This window comes from Nyctereutes procyonoides, unplaced genomic scaffold (assembly GCF_905146905.1).
Source record: "Nyctereutes procyonoides isolate TBG_1078 unplaced genomic scaffold, NYPRO_anot_genome, whole genome shotgun sequence".
Taxonomy (NCBI): Eukaryota; Metazoa; Chordata; class Mammalia; order Carnivora; family Canidae; genus Nyctereutes; species Nyctereutes procyonoides.
In genome coordinates, this window is record NW_026575135.1 from 12964774 (window position 1) to 12986103 (window position 21330).

At 39.2% G+C, this 21330-nt stretch overlaps 1 protein-coding gene across 7 annotated transcripts in view; it reads right to left on the minus strand.

The window, feature by feature from the left end:
• Positions 1-14969, minus strand: part of FKTN (fukutin) — a 67869-nt gene extending 52900 nt beyond the window's left edge. For 2 of the 7 annotated variants that reach the window (XR_008661400.1, XM_055301854.1), the window contains exons 1-3: positions 14591-14839; positions 3766-3827; positions 3488-3675 (exon numbers count right to left, since the gene is read on the minus strand). Coding sequence is in view for 6 of the 7 variants with exons in the window: in XM_055301854.1 (XP_055157829.1) it covers positions 3488-3592 (105 nt within the window). In the remaining variant the exon portion in view is untranslated. Of the gene's footprint in view, positions 1-3487; positions 3676-3765; positions 3828-5909; positions 6080-14590; positions 14840-14947 lie in introns of those variants that run through there. The other 5 variants (XM_055301859.1, XM_055301855.1, XM_055301858.1 and 2 more) reach the window with 5 other exon arrangements.
• Positions 14970-21330: the final 6361 nt, after the last annotated feature.

Consider the following 21330-nt stretch of genomic DNA (forward strand, 5'->3'; position numbering starts at 1 on the left):
AATGGCACTTATCACTAAGGCAGTTTATATGCCATGGATACAATATAACAAATACAACTTTTGATTATAAAACTGAAGATAATAATAAAAAAATATCTCATGGGGTGCCTGGGTAGCTCAGTTGGTTGGGCATCCAACTTGTGGTTTTGGCTCAGGTCATGATCTCAGTGTCCTGGGATCGAGCCCAACATCACGCTCTGCATTCAGCAGGTCTGCTTGAGATTCTCTCCCTCACTCTCTGCCTCTCCCCCCATTTGTGTTCTCTCTCTCTCTCTCTCTCTCTCTCAAATAAATAAATCTTTAAAACAATAGCTCATAGGCAGACTGTAAGAAACTCTTAACTATAGAAAACTGAGGGTTGAGATAGAGGAGGTGGGTGGGGGATGGGCTAGATGGGTGGTGGGTATTAAGGAGGGCACTTGTTATGATTAAGCACTGGGTGCTACACATATAAGTGATGAATCACTAAATTCTATTCCTGAAACCAGTATTACACTATATGACAACTAGAATTTAAATAAAAACTTGAAATAAAATGAATGAGTGTTGAATGATATTACTTGAAAAAAAAATAAACCTTGGGTCAGGTAACATCTTTCCTCAAAAAAAATAAAAAGCCTGTATTTTTTGATCTGTATGTGACATGCACTGCTCCAAAGGTTTTATGTGCATTAATTAATTTGTTTAAGCTTCATAAGTCTACAAGATGGTACTGTCATTCTCCCTATTTTATAGATGAGGGCACAGCATTTAGAAGTAATTTACCCAAGATCCCATAGCTAATAAGCAGTATAGATACGGTTTAGTCCTAGGCTGGAGTTTGTGCTTTAAACAACTAAAACTACAATGCATTCCAAAAGAAAGGGTCAAGATAATATTTATAGGAATTTAACGTATAATTAAGATGGGATTTTTAAGTTAATGATGGAATTAAAAAGGTGATATTGGTACAAATGGTCAACCACTTGGGAAAAAATTTAAGTTAGATATCTAATTCATACCTCATTCTAAAGTAAATTCTATTTAATTAAAAAATGTAAACATGAATAGTATTAGATGAAAATATAGGTGCATATTTCCACAATCTTGGACCACTTATAACATAAAAACCAGATGCCTTAAGGAAGACAGCTGTCTACCTAGAAATTAAATACAAATGTATTACGGGGGGTTATATCATGAATATAAAGTTAAAAGTCAAATTCATAAATCAGGAAAAATGTTCGATATATGTCTGATAAAGGTATACCATCCTTAAAATTATATAGAACACACCCTCAGAAAAATATGCAGGTAGGAATACAAAGAAGTAAGAAAAAAAAAAGAAACAGAAAGAACCAGTAAGCATATGGAAAGTTTAGCCCCAGTAGTAATCAAATAAATGACCTATAATGGAGTTTAATATCTTTTCAGTTTTTGAACATCAAAAACACTAAAAATATTAGGAACAAGGTTCTGGGGGGTAGACTCCCTAGGTTTAAATTCTATCTCCCTCACTTAATAATTATGTGACATAGGGTGCCTGGGTGACTCAGCTGGTTTAAGCATCTGACTCCTGATTCCAGTTTAGGTCATGATCTCAGGGTCGTGAGACTGAGATTCCATGCCCAGTGTGGAGTCTGCTTAAGATTCTCTCTCTCCCTTTTCTCTGCCTCTCCCCCTACTTGCACTCTCTCTCTCTCTCTCAAAAAAAAAAAAAAAAATGTGACAGTTGACAAATTAAGAAATCTCAACAACAAACCTCAGCTTTTTCTCCAGGAAAACAGAAAGTACAAGATATACTTAATTTGCTGTTCTTATAAAATATATGTGCAATGCTTAGCACAGTGCCAAGCCTAGAAGCACACCAAAAGATGTAGCTGCTATAGCAGACACTGTAGGTAAGTTGACCTGACCCCCACTCTCACACTTCTCCTCTGCAATCTCTATTATATAGGCTGGAAAAGCTAAGTAACAACAACAACAACACTAGTAATAAAACCTTGCTTTCCCAGATTATCTTATATCTGGAAATCTGCAGGCAAATGTCACAAAAGTAGAAGCCTTTTAGAATGTACTATGTCTTCTTCCAGCCTTGTCTAGCACAAGGAAAACATCAAAAGAATTTGAGAAGCTTTGGACTTAAAGGCAGAAGAGACAAATAATCCTCTATTTGTTTAAGCTACTAGTAGTCAGCCCCAAACATCTCTAACTAATACAGATGCCATTACTGTTGTTACTGTTGCTATTATTCCTACATTTGAAAAGGGGATAGGAAATTAGACACACTACTCATCCTTATGGAATATAACTTTGCGATATGTGACAAAATCTAAAACATGCACATTAGACCCAGAAATTCTACTCTAGGACCTTCTCCCGAGCAAGTACTCAGGAGGGGGTTGAAGATGGCACACAAAGACATTCATTGGATAAACAGCCAAGATAGCTGGTAGCCTGGGTACTTGCCAATTATTTCAGAAATAAGTTAGCCTGCAAAGAATGGACAAGCTGTCAGCCCTGCATGTTAGAAATTGGGTGATTCAGGGAGGCAAGTTATGTTCTCTGTTAGAGTTTTGGTTTTCTCATCTGTAAAATGAGATCTAGCAACTCCACATAACAATGCTGCATAATAAACTTGACCTAGTCTTAAAACGCTACCATGCATTTATTTTTTCTGTTAGATCCATGGGTCAAGCTGGGCAGCTATGCTTTGATCTGCTTCATACATCTCATCCAGGGCCCAGACTGGAGAAGCAGAATCTACTCAGGGCACATTCTAGTCAGGGTTACACAAAGGGCAAGTCACATCATAACAATCTCTTTGAAATTTCTGCACGTGTCTGTAACATTCCACCAGCCAAAGTAAGTCTCATGGTCAAGTTCAACTAGGGCAGAGAAGTATCCTCCCCTAGAGTGGGAGGGAGAAGTACATTGTACTAAAATAAACCAATTTCGGTATTTTATCAAAATTATGTATTACTGAATTCTTCCCAATAGGGATGATGTGTTTGGAAGAATAATAGTTTTTATATAACTGTAACAGAAAAAAAATTCAATAAACATTACTGAAACTTGGCACTTTGACTAGTATGTTGTTATAATAATATTTAACTACAATGTTGAATTGCTCGCCACACTTTACAAAGATGAGAATCTCAGTAAGATCTATTTCTAGGAGCTCCTGGGTAGCTCAATCAGTTAAGTGTCTGCCTTTGGCTCAGGTCATGATCTCAGGGTCCTGGGATCAAAGCCCTTGATGGGTTCCTTGCTCTGTAGGGAGCCTGCTTCTCCCTCTCCCTTTGCCTACTGCCCCTCCTCCCCCACTTGTGGTCTCTCTCTCTCTCTGTCAAATAAATGAAATCTTAAAATTAAAAAAAAAAAACTATTTCTGCAAGAATTTGAAAAACTGCAACTAATTAAAATTAACTAAATTTAATTAAGTTTAATTAGAAAAATATACAGTTAAAATGAAGCCTAATGATGAGAAGAGAGAAAAAGATATTACCTTTGCCGATAAATAGTGCTTGTAGTAGTACAACTGAAACAGCAGAAATGCAGAACTTGTCAAAGTTAAAAGCGCCAATACCACGTTCTTATTGATTCTACTCATTAGTCTGCGGTGCTCACTTGGTTGTCTTTTGAGAGTAACTCAGTTGATTTCATCTTTTTTGGATAAGAAGATAATCTTGTTTTCTGTAAACAAAAAGATATTTCTAAAAAAACAAAAACCTATTTTTAATTTTTCACCTCTAATAACCACCACAAAAATAGAGAAAACGTCACCTGAAGTTCTATAGAACATTCTTCGATTTGCTAATTTCCTCCTAAATAATCAGATATGAGACCTAACATGAAAGAACAAAAATATTTATCATGTCATTCTACAAATAACAATTGCAAATACCAAACATGAACAAGATATCTATAAAATTTGGCCAATGGAGATTTGGGGGCTTCTATAGTTCCTGATTCAGTAGATCTGGCTTCTGAATTTGCATTTCTGACAAGTTGCCAGGCCATGCTGATGCTGCTGAGCATATTAACTACTTCCAAAGAAGAAACTGAGAAAATTTTGTCAGGAAACATCATCTGTATGATAGCTTTTTGTTGTTTTTTGTGACCTAGGATATGGTCAGTTTTTATAAATATCCCACATACGTTTTCAGTCTTTTTGCAAATGTAAATAAAGCGTAAAAATAAAAATTTTTGTCCTTCCACCTTTGGTTGCATCTGACAATTAAAGATAAAACATTTAATATAGTTCTACCTCTTTGTACCTAGTCTGCCCTGATTTTGGTTAAACATATATTTAGTTCTTCAAGTGTTCATCTTTATTCCTTTAAATATACCGACACCTCTATTACTTGATGTCTAAACTTTCTGTCCTTTGTTCTCCAGCTGAAAAATAAGAGGAAATCAGCAAATTTATACTCACCCTCCTTTTTTTCCTCCTTCAATCTTGACTTTTATTATTTCTACCTTGTTTCAGTTCTATTATATTCTGTTGCTACAAATCCCACAGTTCTTTTGTTCTTGTTCATATCTTCCCTGCCAAGCCTTCTGCTCTATCATCTCCATTCATCTACTAGATGGCTGATTTTCATCGTCTCAGTTTATCAAAAAACTTAATAGATATTATTTACCTTGAGTTCTTGCATTGTTGAAATACACTTATCAACTGATAACTGTGCTGAGGTCATACTTTCTTTCCCCTGATGACTTGTATGTAGGTTTTATACTACTGTCCTATAATGCCAAATATCTCCTTGACAATATCTGATCCTTCCCCCAGTACTCCTCTATAGGTAAACTGACTTTTTTAATGAAATGAGCAGAGAATGCACTCCTTAACTCTGAAATCCAATTTTTAAAAAGTAGGTTGATGTTGACGACTATACAGTTAACCCTTTAACACAGGTTTGAATTACATGGATCCACTTATACATGGATTATTTAAAGTTGTAAATGTACTTTCTCTTCCTTATGATTTTCCTCATAACATTTTTTCTCCAGCTTACTTTATAGTAAAAATACAGCATATAATACATATACAAAATATGTGTTAATCAACTGTTATCAATAAGACTTCTGGTCAATGGTAGGTTAGGTTATTAGCAGTTAAGAATTGGGGGAGTCAAAAGTTAACACACAGATTTTTAACTGTATGGGAGGTCAGTGTCCTTAATCTCACAATGTTCAAGGGTTAACGTACACTAGCTTTCCTTCATTACGTGCCTAATCTATAGAACTAAGATTTCCTTTTTAGCAGTTTAAGTTATATGTTTGAGTATTTTTCTGCTTTCATGCTGAATTCTCTATTTCCAGGATACAATGAGCATTTGTTTCATCTCCTTTCATTCTCATTTTACTTTGTTCAATTTTCAAAAGTCCATCAACATGCCCTTTACTGACTTTTCAACAATGTTAATTCTCCTTTTTTGCTTTCAATATGGTCTTTTATTTCTGATTTTCTTTCTTTCTTTTCTTGAGTTCCGCCAGAATATGATTTATCACATCCTGTTGTCTTACTATTTCTCCCTAGTCAATTAACTTTCTCTATTATTTTAAAGAAGTGATTATTTCATTAAATTTGTTAGGCCAATACAGTTTTCTCATGGGTCCTTTGTCACTTGTTTTTCCCTGTTCATTTTTTCCTTTTTTCTTGCAGCACTTTTGTGTAGATACTGTGCCCATTTCCATTTTATTATTTACTTGTAGATGATGTGAACTCTATTCAGACTAATTATTTGGAGGGGACTATGGAAGGAAGAAGTAGGCTGTGTTCTGGTCTAGAAGGTAGTCTCTGATATACAAGAACGCATTTTATGACAGTGTTCTGAGCATGTGTGTGTGACAAAAACAGGCAAAGAGAATGTGTCTTGAGAACAAGTGAGAGAAAGTTGTTTGGCCATGACTTCTTGCCTTACCAAGAAAGTACTTCCTGCAAGATGGTGGGTGTGTCTGTGTTTTCTCATTGGCTCTTCCTTTCCTGCTAGTTCATGCAGCCAAACAATCCGAGGAAACTCCCGCTGCCTTCCTATACACCCGGATCCCCCTGTAAACAGATGATCTCTCTCATATCACTCTACAAACTGTATCTGAGATCTCTTCCAATTAGCATCCTTTTTTAACCTCTTCCTGCTTACATTTGACAACCATTTCTCAAATATTCTGATTTGGGGTCTTAGGATTTCTGGTCTCATCAAAGATACAATCTCTGTTTCTCATTTTCCTTGTAATTTCAGGGTAATTTCAGATAGAAGAGGGTACAAATGTCTCTACTCTGCCATCTTGAAAATCAAGTGTCTTGATTTACAGTTTTAAAACAATACAAATGAGCTTCCAGAGCTGAAGCCTACATGAAGCAAATACAATATTATATAAAGTCAACAAACTACTTAAGAGAAATAATGCTAAACGTAATAGGAATAATTCACTTGATTTACAGATAATGTGTAGAGTAAAAACAACTGAGTAAATCACGATCATGTTCTGTTTTCTTATTAAACTGTAAAAACTAGCAACATACATAAAATAACATTGATGATGACACTAGTTTTTGCTACCAGCTAAAATCTGCTAAAATAAAACAAATACTCTGATAAGGGTAGCTTGTAAGAGAACAAGGAGAATTTCCTTCATTTTCAGTTTTTCAGCTCAGTTTCTTGTAGTTGTATTAAATAGTGTTTCAGGGGATCCCTGGGTGGCACAGCGGTTTGGCGCCTGCCTCTGGCCCAGGGAGCGATCCTGGAGACCAGGGATCGAATCCCACGTCGGGCTCCCGGTGCATGGAGCCTGCTTCTCCCTCTGCCTATGTCTCTGCCTCCCTCTCTGTGTGTGTGTGACTATCATAAATAAAATAAAATTAAAAAAAAATAAATAGTGTTTCAACATATTATATACTGATTCCTATATAATTTTCTAAAGTGGCATTCAGAGTGTGCCATAACTGAGCCTCTTCTATGCCCAAATTAATAAATAGAGAGAAAGCATAAAAGGCCTATATAAACCACTACAGAGACCCAAAATAAGGTCCAAATTATTATCTTGTTCTCTTCTTGGACAGGTCTCTAATCTGCAATCAATTCTTACATAAAATAAACCTCCAACACATATCATCAATCGCTTAACTCTACTATTATCAAGATGATATCCAATTAACTTTATTTCATTATTTTCTATAAATGCCAAGGCAATTTCGATTGCAAAGAAGGAGTTTTTGCCTGTCAAAGCATTCCTTTTTGCTAGCACAATCTCTTAATTAGGATTGTAGTTACCATTTTAAAATGAAAAATGTGATACTTAAAAAAAGAGGTGCTAAGGGTTATTCATTTTATCTCTGGTATCAATTCCCTCTTCTTTCTTCATAGTAATTCTAATTTAGACTCTAATTGTGCCTAATGTCCTAATTTTAACTAAAGCTTTCGACCTGCCCATAATCTCACCCACAGAGTGATATACCAAATTGCTGACAGATGAATCAAGTTATGCCATGATAAAAAATTTTTCAATGGTTCTTTCTCTTCCACCTACAAATAAAGTTCCAATGCCATACAATGGCCTTCAAGAGTATTCACAATCTGACTGAACACAGGCAAATTCTGTAGACTTCTCCCACTTCACACACTCTGAGATTTCTGCCCAAGAATCCTGGAATACACACACTTTTCTGCCTCTGCTTTTGCTCATTCCCTCTTGTGTGAAATGCTCTCATCCATTTCCATAAAACTAGCTCTACACTTCTTTTCATAACTCCTCTCAAGTAACCCTTGCATAAAGTCTTTCATGGTCTTCCAAATCAAAATTAATTTCTCCTACACCGAAACTCCTAGTTTTACTTTCCTGCTGGGAACATTTACTGTCTACCTTACAAGCAGAGGCCACAAAAATGCTAAGCACTGGACATAAAATGATAAGATACAGTTTCCTATTTTCTAAGGGTTTAGAGATGAGTAAGAGTTTTCAAAAGAATGGTGATGTTGATGGTGATGAAAAATGTGATGTTCCTAAAAAGTAGCATGGGAAGTTTTTTCCAAAATCAAAGAAATGCTACTCCTTACCATCCCCACATCTAGTTTGTGATAGACTCTATCAGAGGAAAATATGAGGAAAATGTAAATGGTGTAACTGCTATGAAGGAGTAGGCACAAGTTATCATGGCAGCACAAGGAGAGGCTCTTCTAACTTTCCACTATGAATTATACTTATTAGTACATATGAATCATTCCCCTACCAGCCTAAAACTGGCTGAATTAATATCAAGAAATAACAAGTATACTCAAATAATGCTAAAGAACACACAAAATTATTTAAAAAATTTTTTATTTTAAGAAGTTTTGCAGGAACTTCTATGTTAAAGCAAAATATGAAAAAGTGATTTTTTAAAAAGAATTTAAAGCTCAGGGGTGCCTGGGTGGCTCAGTCAGTTAAGCTTCTGCCTTTGGCTCTCAGGTCCTGATCCTGGAGCCCTGGGATCAAGCCCCACATCAGGCTCCCTGCTCAGCGGGGAGTCTGCTTCTCCCTCTGCTCCTTACCTTACCTGTGCTCTCGTTCTCTCTCTCTCAAATAAGTAAATAAAACCTTAAAAAAAAAAAGAATTTAAAGCCCATACTTTGTTCCAACTCCTTAACAAGAAACTTTTAAAAATAATGTATGGAGAAATATGGCATAGAAAATAAAAATATTCTTCATGTATATGTTTCTTCTTATATGTGGCATTTTAGCGATCATAATAAAAGTTCTGGGGAGGATAGGTAATGTATTTTCTTTTTTCGAAGATTTTATTTATTTATTCATGAGAGACACAGGGAGAGAGAGAGAAGCAGGCTCCATGCAGGGAGCCCGATGTGGGACTCAATTCTGGGACTCCAGGATCATGTCCTGGGCCAAGGGCAGGTGCTAAACTGCTGAGCCACCCAGGCGTCCCAAGGTTATGTATTTTCTTAGGTAAAGCTTCCTAAAAAACACAATATGTCTAATGAAAAAGAGAACAAGTATTGCAGAGATAATAAAATGAAGGGAAAATAAAAGGAAAAAAGCAAACCTTTCCAGAAAAATAATAATGCAGATATAAGGGGAGTTATAAGGTTTAAGTAACTCAAGTATCTTCAAGTTCTTGTGTAAATGTGAGAAATATAAGTATGGCGTATTACAGCACAGAATTCATCTCAGATGACACGGAAACCTGCCCTCACCGGTACCGTAAACTGACATTTGGCAATGAAGAAGAAAGGATTGGGCAGATCTGTCTCCCAACTGAACCTTTAATGGATTATGGGTGTCAGAGCTATCAGTCCTCTCAGTCTTTGGGCCTGGGATAACCAAAGCCCAAGACTAGTCACGTCTAGTCAAGAACAAACACATTCTTATATCCTTTATTATCAATTTCATTATGTGTCAAGACATGAAAAAGGTTGGAAAAAACTGGTGGTAGATCAAAGTCATACACAAATACGAAGGGAAAATATGTGCAGGATGGGAAGTTCACAGCAAGTTCTCAGGCTTGCTCTACAGCCAAGATCAGCAGTTCATATTCTTTTGGCTTCCCATTTGCCTGTTTTATATAATTTGTTCTTTGGAGGTAATGGCAATGAAAGACTTTGGCACCTGGCTTACCTGACATCCCATGACCACCACCACCATCACTCCTTTAAGAATCATCTGAGAAAGGATCTGAATGTCTAATTGCCTTTTTTATTCCACTTTCCCATACTCCTGCCTTCTGGACCACCTCTCTTGACATCAGAACTCTGACAAGAAATGACCAAGCCTGACACCTAAATTAGGTTCCTAAGATGATGTGTACCAGCCGTTCCCTTCAATGCTGCTAGGTCCCAACTTATTCAGGGACGTTAGAGAGGGAGAAGAGGGAGGCATGGGTGGTATGAATTAGAACTGAAATTCAAATATGGCTTGCACTGCAAAATAAAACAGAAGGCTAACCTACAAGGAGGGCAGTGTAATTAGGCAAAGGTACAATTAGAGAGGTAAGGTAGCATTTTAGAAAGCACAAAGAGAAAATGCTTCTGCAAATGTATTCAAGGTTAAGGCATGAAGGGCACCTGGGTAGCTCAGTGGTTGAGCATCTGCCTTCGGCTCAGGTCATGATCCTGGGGTCCTAGGATGGAGCTTTCTTGTCCCTCTGCCTATGTCTCTGTCTCTCTCTGTGTCTCTCATAAATAAATAAAATCTTAAAAAAAAAAAGACATTTAAAAAATCTACATTTCCAGTTGCTATGAGCAAAAAAAAAAAGGCACAGTAGCAAAAAATGCTACCCATCTTCCCTAAATACTACTGGTCTTTCATGTTATTCATTTCCTTTCTTTTCATAATTAACTTGAGAGTTAAGAATAGCCTGGAAGTTAAGGTTAGATTGCCTGGGGTTAAGAATTCTCTGTTTACCACTCATTCACTTCTTAACCCTTTGCAATATAACCTCTACCTCAACATGCTGACAAAATTGAGATAAAAAAAAACAAAACAAAACTGGTCTCTCCATCTGATGCTCCAGAAAAACTGCAAATACGTAGTGACTCCTTTCTGAATAACTATGGAATGATGAGGTCCTGCAAAGTGTCTGAAATGACAGACCAAGATAAGAAAGTCTAGCTAAGAAACGAAGTGAGGACAGGAGGGGACTGATATTACAAGGGCAAAGTAAAAGGGTAAAGGAAGTTGTGTTGTCCAATATGCCTAGAATTGTCTGCTGGCTATAAAATCTAGATGAAGTTCTCTTTACATTCTCTTGCTCTTAATCATTTTATTAGATACACTTGCCATAAGCTATTGGCTTAGTACTACTTATAAATATTCCAGCTGACTGCTAGATATGTCTTCTTGAACATTCCATTAGCATCTAAACAAATCATGATCCGCCTTCACCCTAGATTTCTTCCATGACTTGACCATTATATTCCGTTAATAGTATACCTATATTCTCCATTTTTTATGTTCAAAATAGTTTTGTGGTTCTAACTCTATATCTAATGAGTCAAACTGTGTATATTCTTCTCAGTACCTCTAAAAGCTGCCATTTCTCTTCCATTTGCAGTATAATTAACCTAATTTTAAGGTCTTATTACCTCTGCCTAGAGAGAAAGCCTCCTACATGAATATCCTACTACCAACTGGTAGTAGAATATCCCACGGTACTCCATTCCAAATATTTCCTCAAAATACCCATCTTAGAGGTCAAAGTCAAATTTATATCAAGTGTACCTCTTTGTATCACTTTCTCTACATTAAGACCTTCTATGGCTTATTTCGTACTTTTTTTTTTTTTTAAGATTTTACTTATTCATGAGAGAGACACACAGAGAGAGAGGTGGAGATGTAGTCAAAGGGAGAAGCAGGCTCCAAGCAGAGAGCTCGACGTGGAACTGGACGTGGACCTGGATCCCGGGACTTCAGAATCACTCCCTGGGCCGGAGGCAGGCGCCAAACCGCTGAGCCAACCAGGGATCTCCATTGTACTATTCTTTTATGTAAATCCACTGATACAGTACTGTCTCACCTAGGTGCCTTCGCCTATGCTATTCCTTCTATCTACAATGCTTTCTTCCCCCACCTCCCTGCCCCTCTTGCTGCCTATCAAGTAGTTAAGAGTACCGAAAACAGACTGCTGTCTTCAAATCCTGCTCTGCCACTTGCAACTCGTAGGACTTTAGCCAGGTTACTTAATGTCCCTATGCCCCCATCTTTAAAGTGGATTTATAAGTTGTACTTGACTCACAAGGCTGTTCTGAGGATTGAACAAATTAATGCATGTAAAGCACTGAATAGCACCTAGAACAGAGTATACAGTAATGCTAGCAATAATTAATAAGTCATTTTAAAGGTCTACTAATAATTCCCTCCACTCTCACACAATTAAAGTCTCCCTCCCTTATATTCCCACAGCACTGTACATCTATACTATTTTTTCAGTTAGTCTTAAATTACAGTTCCTTGAGACAAGAGGCTATTATGCATCTTTCTTTATCCCACGGTATTCCGAATTCCAAATTCTTTCACAGAATTTAAGCACACAGACTTAAAAAGCAACTTTTTATAGGAGAGCTCTGTGTGGCTAGAAGAGTACAAAAGAATTTGAGATGAGCTGTGAATGCAAGCATCTGCAGGTGAAGAGTGATAGCCAGAGTTTATGTCACACAGGTGGGCTGGGTTTGCTACTTCATTCATTCATTCCTTCATTAACTTCACAAATATTGCTGAGTCCTCTGCACTAGACACTGGGCAAGCTGCTAGCAGTTCCCTGTCACAAGACTATAGGGTATGTATAACCACAGAAGATTATGGTTATTTTGAAAGCAGCAGAAACCTGATGAACCAAGGATTTCTTTTGACCCAAACATTACTTACTTATATAAGCTATTCCTTGAGGTCATTTAAGAGCTACCTTAGTTAGCATACACTCCACAGTAAGAACACTGTTTGTCTTTGGGTTGGGTGGAGTGAAGGTATTTTTTTCTATTTATCCTACGTGAACATCAATTGATTTTCAAATATTTTTTTAAATTTTTTAAAAAAACTTCAAAAAGTCTGAATCAATTTTTTTTTTATTTACTTATTCATGAGAGACGCAGAGAGAGAGAGAGAGGCAGAGACACAGACAGAGAGAGAAGCAGACACCAGGCAGGGAGCCGGATGTGGGACTCGATCCCAGGACTCCAGGATCACGCCCCGGGCTAAAGGCAGACGCCCAACCGCTAAGCCACTGAGGCGTCCCTCTGAATCAATTTAAAAATACTCATTTACTACAGCTCACACATGTTATAAGCTTTGATTATGTTAATATCTTCCTGTTTTTTGGGTAACAGAATGGTATTAAACCACAATATTTTTAACTGAGCAGTCTTCCCCTCAAGAATGCAAGTTCTTAACTGCTTGGTTGATGCTTGGGTACTGTACTTAGTAAAACTATATGGCTAACAGAATAAAACACAGGGCTCAGAATGTATCAAATATTAAGACAATATATAAAGTATGAACACATGTACACATATAAAACCTGGATGGATATTCACCAAAATATCAATAATGTCTAGGTGGGGAAAGTGGAATGATTTTTTACATTGTTCTTTATACTTTTCTGTACTGTCCCAATATTGTTATAATGATCATACCTTATTTTCATGAAGGCATTGAAATTATTAATAAAAACAGATGATGGGTAGTAGTGGTTTAATAGCTGCCACATTTGCTAGACAGGATCTAGATCATTGCTACTTAAAAGGATGATCCTGAGACCAGCAATATCAGCATCGCCTTGAGTTTGTCAAAAAATAACACAACGACTCTACTATAGACCTACTGATTTAGAATCTGCACTTTAACAAAATCCTCAGGTGATTTCCTATGTATGTTAAAATTCCCCTAACTCTGGGAAACGAACAAGGGGTAGTGGAAGGGGAGGTGGGCGGGGGGTTGGGGTGACTGGGTGAGGGGCACCGAGGGGGGCACTTGGGGGGATGAGCACTGGGTGTTATGCTGTATGTTGGCAAATTGAACTCCCAATAAAAAAAAAATTAAATAAATTTGAAAAGCACTGACCTAGAAGCTAAGGCCCTTAGATGCAGCAATAATCAGAACAATACCTTGTTCATCTCAGCACCTAGCAGTGCCTGAAACACATCTATACTTGTTGAATAAACAAACATGTAAATGTTATTATTTCTGAGCAATTAGAAAGGCAGAGAAAAATAACATTTATTTGAATTATTTTCCGCCAGGGTTCCTAGAAACGGGTGTTTAGTATCTGCTGCAAATGCCATTAAATTATTACGATAACAATGTTGGCCTCAACAACCTACTTCGAGTGACTACATGTAATCTTTTAAGAGACTTTGCTCACCGCTCAGGGCCAGACGTCTCCTTCAATGATTTCTCCAGCCTCCCACCCACGGGCACATCCTCTAGTCACTCTAAAAATCTATCCTTCGGGGGATCCCTCGATGGCTCGGCGGTTTGGCGCCTGCCTTTGGCCCAGGGCGTGACCCCGGGGTCCCGGGATCCCGGGATCGAGTCCCGCGTCCCGCGTCGGGCTCCTGGCATGGGGCCTGCTTCTCCCTATGCCCGTGTCTCTCATGAATAAGTAAATAAGTAAATCTTAAAAAAAAAAAAAAAGTCTATTCCTCAAAGCAAATTCATTTCAAGATCTTTAACTACCACCCTCTGAGACAACTTACTATTTAAGTTCCCAATGTGCGCACTCCATCTGCCTGTATTTCCAAGTCTACTTCCTACGCCTCAAATTCAGCATGTTCGAGATTAACGATTTTATTCTCCATCAACTCTCCCCCTCCCCCATGTCAGAAGAGAAGGCTTGAAGGCTGCTCCCCACTCTTAGGCTCCTGTTGAACCCACCGGGAAAGCATCAGGATGAGAGAGAGACGGTTAACGGGGTCGCCCCTCCCTCCCGCGGGCCCAGGAAGCGGCCCGCGCTGCGGGAGGCGTCGAGGTCCCCGCCCTCCCCGCCCCTCCAGCCCCTCCAGCCCCTCCGGCCCCGGCCCTACTCGCCCGCGGGGCTGCCCCAGGCCGGCGGCTCTCGGTGCGTCCGCGCCCTCGCACCCGCCGCCCCACGGCCCGCCGCGCGCCCGCCGCCGCTCACCCCCCAGCGCCGGTGCTCCCGCCAATCCCGAGACGGCTCTCACGACCCTGCTCCGACGTCGCCGCCCCGAGCAAAGTCCCACGAGGGTCCCGGTCGCCCCCCCCCAAACCGCGCCTGTCCCAGGATGCGGCTCTTCCTCGCGGACCCGCTCAGGGGCGTGGGAGGGGCTGTCCCGGCGAACTGCCTCGCTCAGGGCCGCCCCGCCCCGGCCGCTGCGGGGAAGCAGGTGCCCGGAATGCTGGGGATGCACCGGGAGCGCCTCCGACCGGCCAGCGATGACGTCTGAAGGCGCACCCCCCACCCCCACCCCCCACCCCACCCCCCACCCCCGGCCCCGCGGCGTCTCCCACACCTTACCTCACCCAACAGCGGCGGCAACTCCGCTTTACGGCGTTCCCAGCAACCGCTGCAAAAGGTGCCGTCAAGCGCAGAGCCGTGGCTCCTCCGGGTGTCGTCGGGGACCGCCGCGCTGCACTGCCCCGGGCGTCTGCGCGTCCGCAGCTCCGGCCGCTGCTTCCCCGATCCCGGACGCTCTCCTGCCTGTTGCCGTCTCATCGCTTGGCACGCTGAGGCGACGTGAGGCTTGGAGCTGGAGCAAGGACCGCAGAGGCCCCAGCCGAGCTGTGCTTCTAAGAGTGTGAGCTTGCCAGGTACAGTGTAGGATGCTAAAGATGCGGATTTCAGATAAACGAGGAGGTGGTGGGGTTGTTTTGTTTTGTTTTGTTTTGTTTTGTTTTTATAGCGCGTGTGCTATGCAAAGGGATTCAGAGTGACTCCCTGAATTCTGGTCTGGGGACCATCCATCAGGTGAGACGTGGATGTAGTGGGAAATAGTCTGTTCTTGCTCAGGAGGTGGGAGATGCAGGACATCCAAGCTCCAGGGGGAAGTACACACGCATACAGTTCCGGCTCTGGTTTTCTTTCTTTCCTTTTTTTTAAGTATTTTATTTATTTATTCATGAGACACACACAGAGAAAGAGAGGAGGGGGGGGGGTTGGGCAGAGAGAGGCGGAGACACAGGCAGAGGGAGAAGCAGGCTCCGTGCAGGGAGCCCGACGCGGGACTCGATCCTGGGACCCCGGGGTCACGCCCTGAGCTGAAGGCGGCGCTAAGCCGCTGAGCCACCGGGCTGCCCCCGGCCCTGGTTTTCTTAATTTCACAGTGAAATCCAAAGGATTGGTAAGAATCAGATATGTATCGATTTTGACGGCGATTTTGTATAAAGCACTAAATACTGTAAATTTTGTTTATACAAAGATTACTATTATCAGTCCATCGTAAAAACTAAAAACACTTTTATATATTTGAGTTTTCTAAACTCTGTTTTTTGGAACATCATATAATGTTTTTTTGGGGGTTTTTTTTACCCCCGCATTTCCTATTATACCAGTTTCTTATTTTTCCTTTTAGAAATTTTCCGTGTACATACAAACTTATTTTGTCCAAGTCCTCTTATTACTTAAGAACTAGTTCTGTTAAAAAAAAAAAAAAAAGAACTAGTTCTGTATGCTTAGAACTAGTAGTTGGTAGATTCATAAAAAAGAGAACACCCAAAGGAAGGAAGTTATCAAAGGTTAAAGGGATCACTGGACACGAGTGCTAACTTGGCAGACCAAAGATGGGAAAATGTGAGCATCAAAATGAGTAACTTATTGATTGAAACACTACAGATAAAAATTCTTGACTTTATAATTTCTAAAAAATGAGAAGCACACTAGTCGTAACTGAAGATTGCCAGGGCACCAAATCTCTATCGTAAAACTTGAGGAAGGAAAAACATCAAGCATTTATCCTTTCTTGCATGAACTGTTAGCCAACATGCTAATTAGAATTCTAGCTAATAAATGAATTAAAGAACAATTACCATTTTGCTACTCCTGATGAAATAATATGGAACAACATTTATCAATAGATGTTAAAATTTAGGTGAAATATTGATGAGGAACTTTTGAACTTTATATTATTTTTTTGATGGGGAACTTATTAATAAGTGGATTAGGCTGACACCACCTGAACCCACCCCGCTGATCAATCTTATGATTGATCTGGGGTGAGACACTGTGTATGCCATGATGTGATGCAGCAGAAAGTACACACTTGCGAAGGATTCTTGCCTAAAAATTGAACCTGCACTTATTTAATCAAAACTCTAGATTTAACAAAGGGTATGTAGAGAAGCAATCAGCCAAATTCAGAATGTATGATATTCTAAGAGGTAAAGGCCCCAGTATTATCAATGGAATTTAAAGAGGAGGGAGGGAGGGAATTAACCACAAAATCAGAGACTTAAAACCAAAGGCAGTGTGTATAGACCTTGCCTGTATCCTGATTTGAAGAAAACAACCATAAAAAGACATGTTGAGGGGCTCCTGGGTGGCTCAGTTGGATGAGCATCAGACTCTTGATTTAGGCTCAGGTGATCTCAGCATTGTGGGACTGAGCCTGTATCAGGCTCCCTGTTTAGTGTAGAGTCTGCTTGAGATCCTCTCCCTCTGCTTCTGAATGCATGCCCTCACTCTTAAAAATAAATAAATAAATTTTGAGACAAAATTTTTAGATGAACAGAGCCATTAGATTATATTAAGGAAGTGCTGTTAATTTTGCTAAGAATGTTAACAGAATGTGACTGTGTTTAAAAGACTAAGTCATCATCGACGCATACTGCAATGCTTATAGGCGAAACTTTAAAAAACTTTTTAAAAGATGATACAGACATGGCAAAATTTTAGTAACTGATAAATCTGTGATGAGCATAAAGTGCTCATTAATAGCTTCTACCTCTGTATATTTGAAAGCTATCATAAAAATGAACAAGAAAAGGGAAAAATCATCAGATTCTTAGAAGTAAATACTTTTCAAATACATAACAAATCTCGTTCCATATAAACCTAAAAAACAAAAAACAGCAGTTAAAGTGAGGATTACATTGGCAATCTTTTGAGCTAAGATCTTTTAAAATACACATCAACTGATTGGAAGCTTCTCACTATTTCTCCTACATAAACCACGGGCACAATGCATCATCTACTATTCCTACTTTATTTTTTTTAAGTGGACCAAGAACTTAAACAAGTGAAACAATCAAGTCAAAGATTGAGTCCTATATTTTTGAGATTTTGTTTTTGCAGTCCTCCCCTATCATTTACAATTATCTTGGACACGACTGTCTTGTCAGTGACTTATTTTTTAGCTATCTTTAGGTTTCCCTCAACTTAGAATTTTTCATATTTGTGTATCATTGGTTTAGGTCATATTTAAATTCTATAATTAAAATGACTGACACTAGTGTAAACAGGTTTGGGAACAAACAGCTAACAGGATGTAAACACAACTCAACTGGTGGAAGCAGTACTTCTCTAGCATACCAGAGAAGCCCAGTCAGTATGCTTTAACTTGGTCAGCCAATCCAGTTGGACAAAGGGTACAAGAGTGGGTAAAAGCAGTCTCTATTATAGGCAAAGATGTATCTTTTTATTTAAAGATCTAAAGAGAGTGCACATGTGCACGTGAGGGGGGTTGGGGAAGAGAATCTCAAGCTGACTCCCTGAACTCAGAGCTCAACTTGGGGCTCAATTCCATGACCCTGAGATCATGACTGGAGCTGAAATCAAGAGTTGGACGCTTAACTGAGCCACTCAGGCGCCCCAAAGATCTTTTAAAAATTACTCAGATGTAGGTAGGGGTGCCTGGGAGCTCAGTCAGTTGAGCATTTGTTTTTAGCCCAGATCATGATCTTGGGGTCCTGGGATCAAGTCCCACATCTGCCTCCCTATTCACTGGGATTCGGCTTGTCTGCTGTACCTCTCCTCACTCGTGCTCTAATTAATGAAAAAAAAATCTTAAAAAAATATTTTAGGGGCACTTGGGTGGTTCAGTTGGTTAAGCATCTGCTTTTAGCTCAAGTCATGATCCCAGGGTCCTGGGATCAAGCACTGCATCGAGCTCTTTGCTCAGTGGGAAGCCAGCTTCTCCCTCTCCCTCTGCCTGCTGCTCCTCCTGTTTGTGCTTGCTCTGCCTGTCAAATAAACTAATAAATGTTTTTAAAAGTCTTTTAAAAACATTACTCTGCTATGGGATTACATCTTGGCCCACCCTAACATTCTGGGTCCTGGGGCAAGAGTACAAATGGAGTCTAACTCTGACATATTTTAAGTACTAAGTAAAGAACCATCAAATAAGTATGTATCCTCTACCTTGGCAAATATTCCTTCTCAAAAACAGAAATTTAGGATCAAATTTGGGATTCTCAGACATATACTGTAAAGTGTGAGCACAACTAGGTCGGCCTGTTCTCACAAGGCCCTGGTCTGTCTCCTTTTATTTCTAGTCTCAGCTTACCACAAGAGTCCTGGTATGCATGCACGTGGACACCCCGGTCTGATATCTAAGCCCCATCCATCATGAACTGCCACTCCTTTAAGTGTTTTATATATATATATATATATATATATATATATATACTGTAGCACAGTCTGTCTTCAGGATGATTTCACAAAGAGGCCTGCATCTGTTCTGGAATCAAGCTTTGGGCTGGTCAGGCAGGGAGTTATGGGGTTCTGGCTGTCTGATGCATAGTGGATAGGGGAACATGAATTTCCAAGTGGGTGCAATCCTTTGGGTTCTTCTTCAGTCTGTGAAGAGGCACAGCCAGTATGAGGATCAGGGCAGGGATCCCTCTTGCCCAAGTCTAGGTGCGCATATACCCCCATGTGTCACACCATACATACTGTTAGACTTGCTCTTTCCATTTCATATCATGAGTACCCTTCCATTAGTAGCATATTCTGGAACAGGTGTGTAGGGTTACTTGGAAGCACCATATTCTAATCATTGTGGTGACCTTGTGCAAAAGGGGCATAAACATACTACTATTCCCATGCAGTGTAAATGTAAAATACAGTTTAACAAGGGAAACACTTGGGACAGAAGTAGAGTGCACTCGATTTCCTGAGTTCTTATCCCACAGAGATTCAGACAGGCACAGAAGGACTGATATTCATGTAAAGGACTCTAATTGAGGAAACCAACCCCCATGATAGTCTACGTATTTGTAAAATTTATTGGGGAAAGGGCATGCAGATTATATCTAGAAAAGTATGTAACAATGATATCTTGTTAGTGCAGCAAGTTAAAAAAGGGGAGTCTTTGGAATTCTGGTAGCCTATCTTTTCTTCAATTGACAGTTAGGTTGCTTGTATTTTGCTCTTGTAAAGCTATAATGAGTACTGGCTTATTTGTATGTAAGACAAATACCAATAAATGGAATTAGCTGTTCGAAGGTATGTGTATTTAATATTGCTAAACTGTTCTCCACTTCATCTTCTATAGGAGGGTACTGGTTTCTCAGTATCTATGTCACACTTCTCTCCCTATGACTCAAGAGGATCCAGTCTCCCTTCATTCTTCTTTTGGTGAAAATAACCATAGTTCGGAGCTCTGGTCTCATTTAGTCATTGATTGGTTTTCTTTTTTCTCCTAAACCAATTTCAAGTTAGGAAACACATTTTAAAAAGGCTTAGATTCTGGTTCTGACTCTTTTAGCTACAATCTGCCAAAATGTAACCCAAGATGTGACAAGCTTCAAAGACAGAAACTAAGTCCTGGATTTATATTATAGCATGTTTCATCTTTCATTTATAGCTGCACTGTACAAAACTGTAGGGAGTAGTAAGATGTGGCTCTTTACATTTAAATGAATTACAATAAAAAATTCAGTTTCTTAGCTGAACTAGTCATATTTACAGTGCTCGAGAGCTGCCTGTGGCTCCTGGCTACCATGTTGGACAGCACAAATATTGAACTTCCCATCACTGAATAAAATTCTGTTGAACAGTACTGCTCTAAAATATAAGCTTGTGGGGGCTTTTTTATCTTCTCATTCCCAACAGCACATTGTAGATAGTTAATGAAGGTTGATAAAAATGCAAGCACTGAAGCAAAAGAAAGCAGAAAAAAGTTTAATTTTTAGATGAGATATTCCAGGTGCTTTTGTAAGAACTTAACTTGGTCATTCTATACAGAACATACAATCATTTCAACATACAAGTTACTCCACTTTGCATACTCTATTTTAAAGTTAAAAAGTTTCTAGTTAAAGTTTAAAAGGCTTTGTCTCGTTTCCAAGGATAATGAGGCAATATGCTTATTAAAACACTAGTTTGCAGAACTGAGTACACTTTAAGTAGTTCATTAATGTTCTTCATAACTTAAAGGTTAAACCTGAGGAATCAGAATTTTTATTATCAGAACTGCATAGAAAAACCATGTCCAGATGATAGACATACCAAATAAGCTATAGATCAAGTTAACCTATAAATCCAATTTAAAACAAAAACAAAATGTTAGGAGAGATACTAAATGATACCCAGGTTAGCAAAGTTTTGAAATGCTTCATCATATTTTTTTAATGCAACAAAAGTTGTCAAATGTTAAGTGGGCACATACACCTAATATCATTTATCCCATGACAAAAAACTACTGAATCATTTGGTTGTTTGGAAATAATTATTTGGGCTAAATTCACTCTATATGTGGCATTAAGCAGTCATAAATTGAAAGTGCAAATACCTGAATGGAAACATAGCTTAAATCATTTATTTATGCTACTATTCTACACTGACACACTAATGCTGTGAGAGACGTTTACAATTGTACAAAGTCTTGATATATAGAGTAATAAGCTTGATGCGAAAAACACAAAAAGGCCATAGGTCATGCAGAAATTAAAGAATGTTAAAGG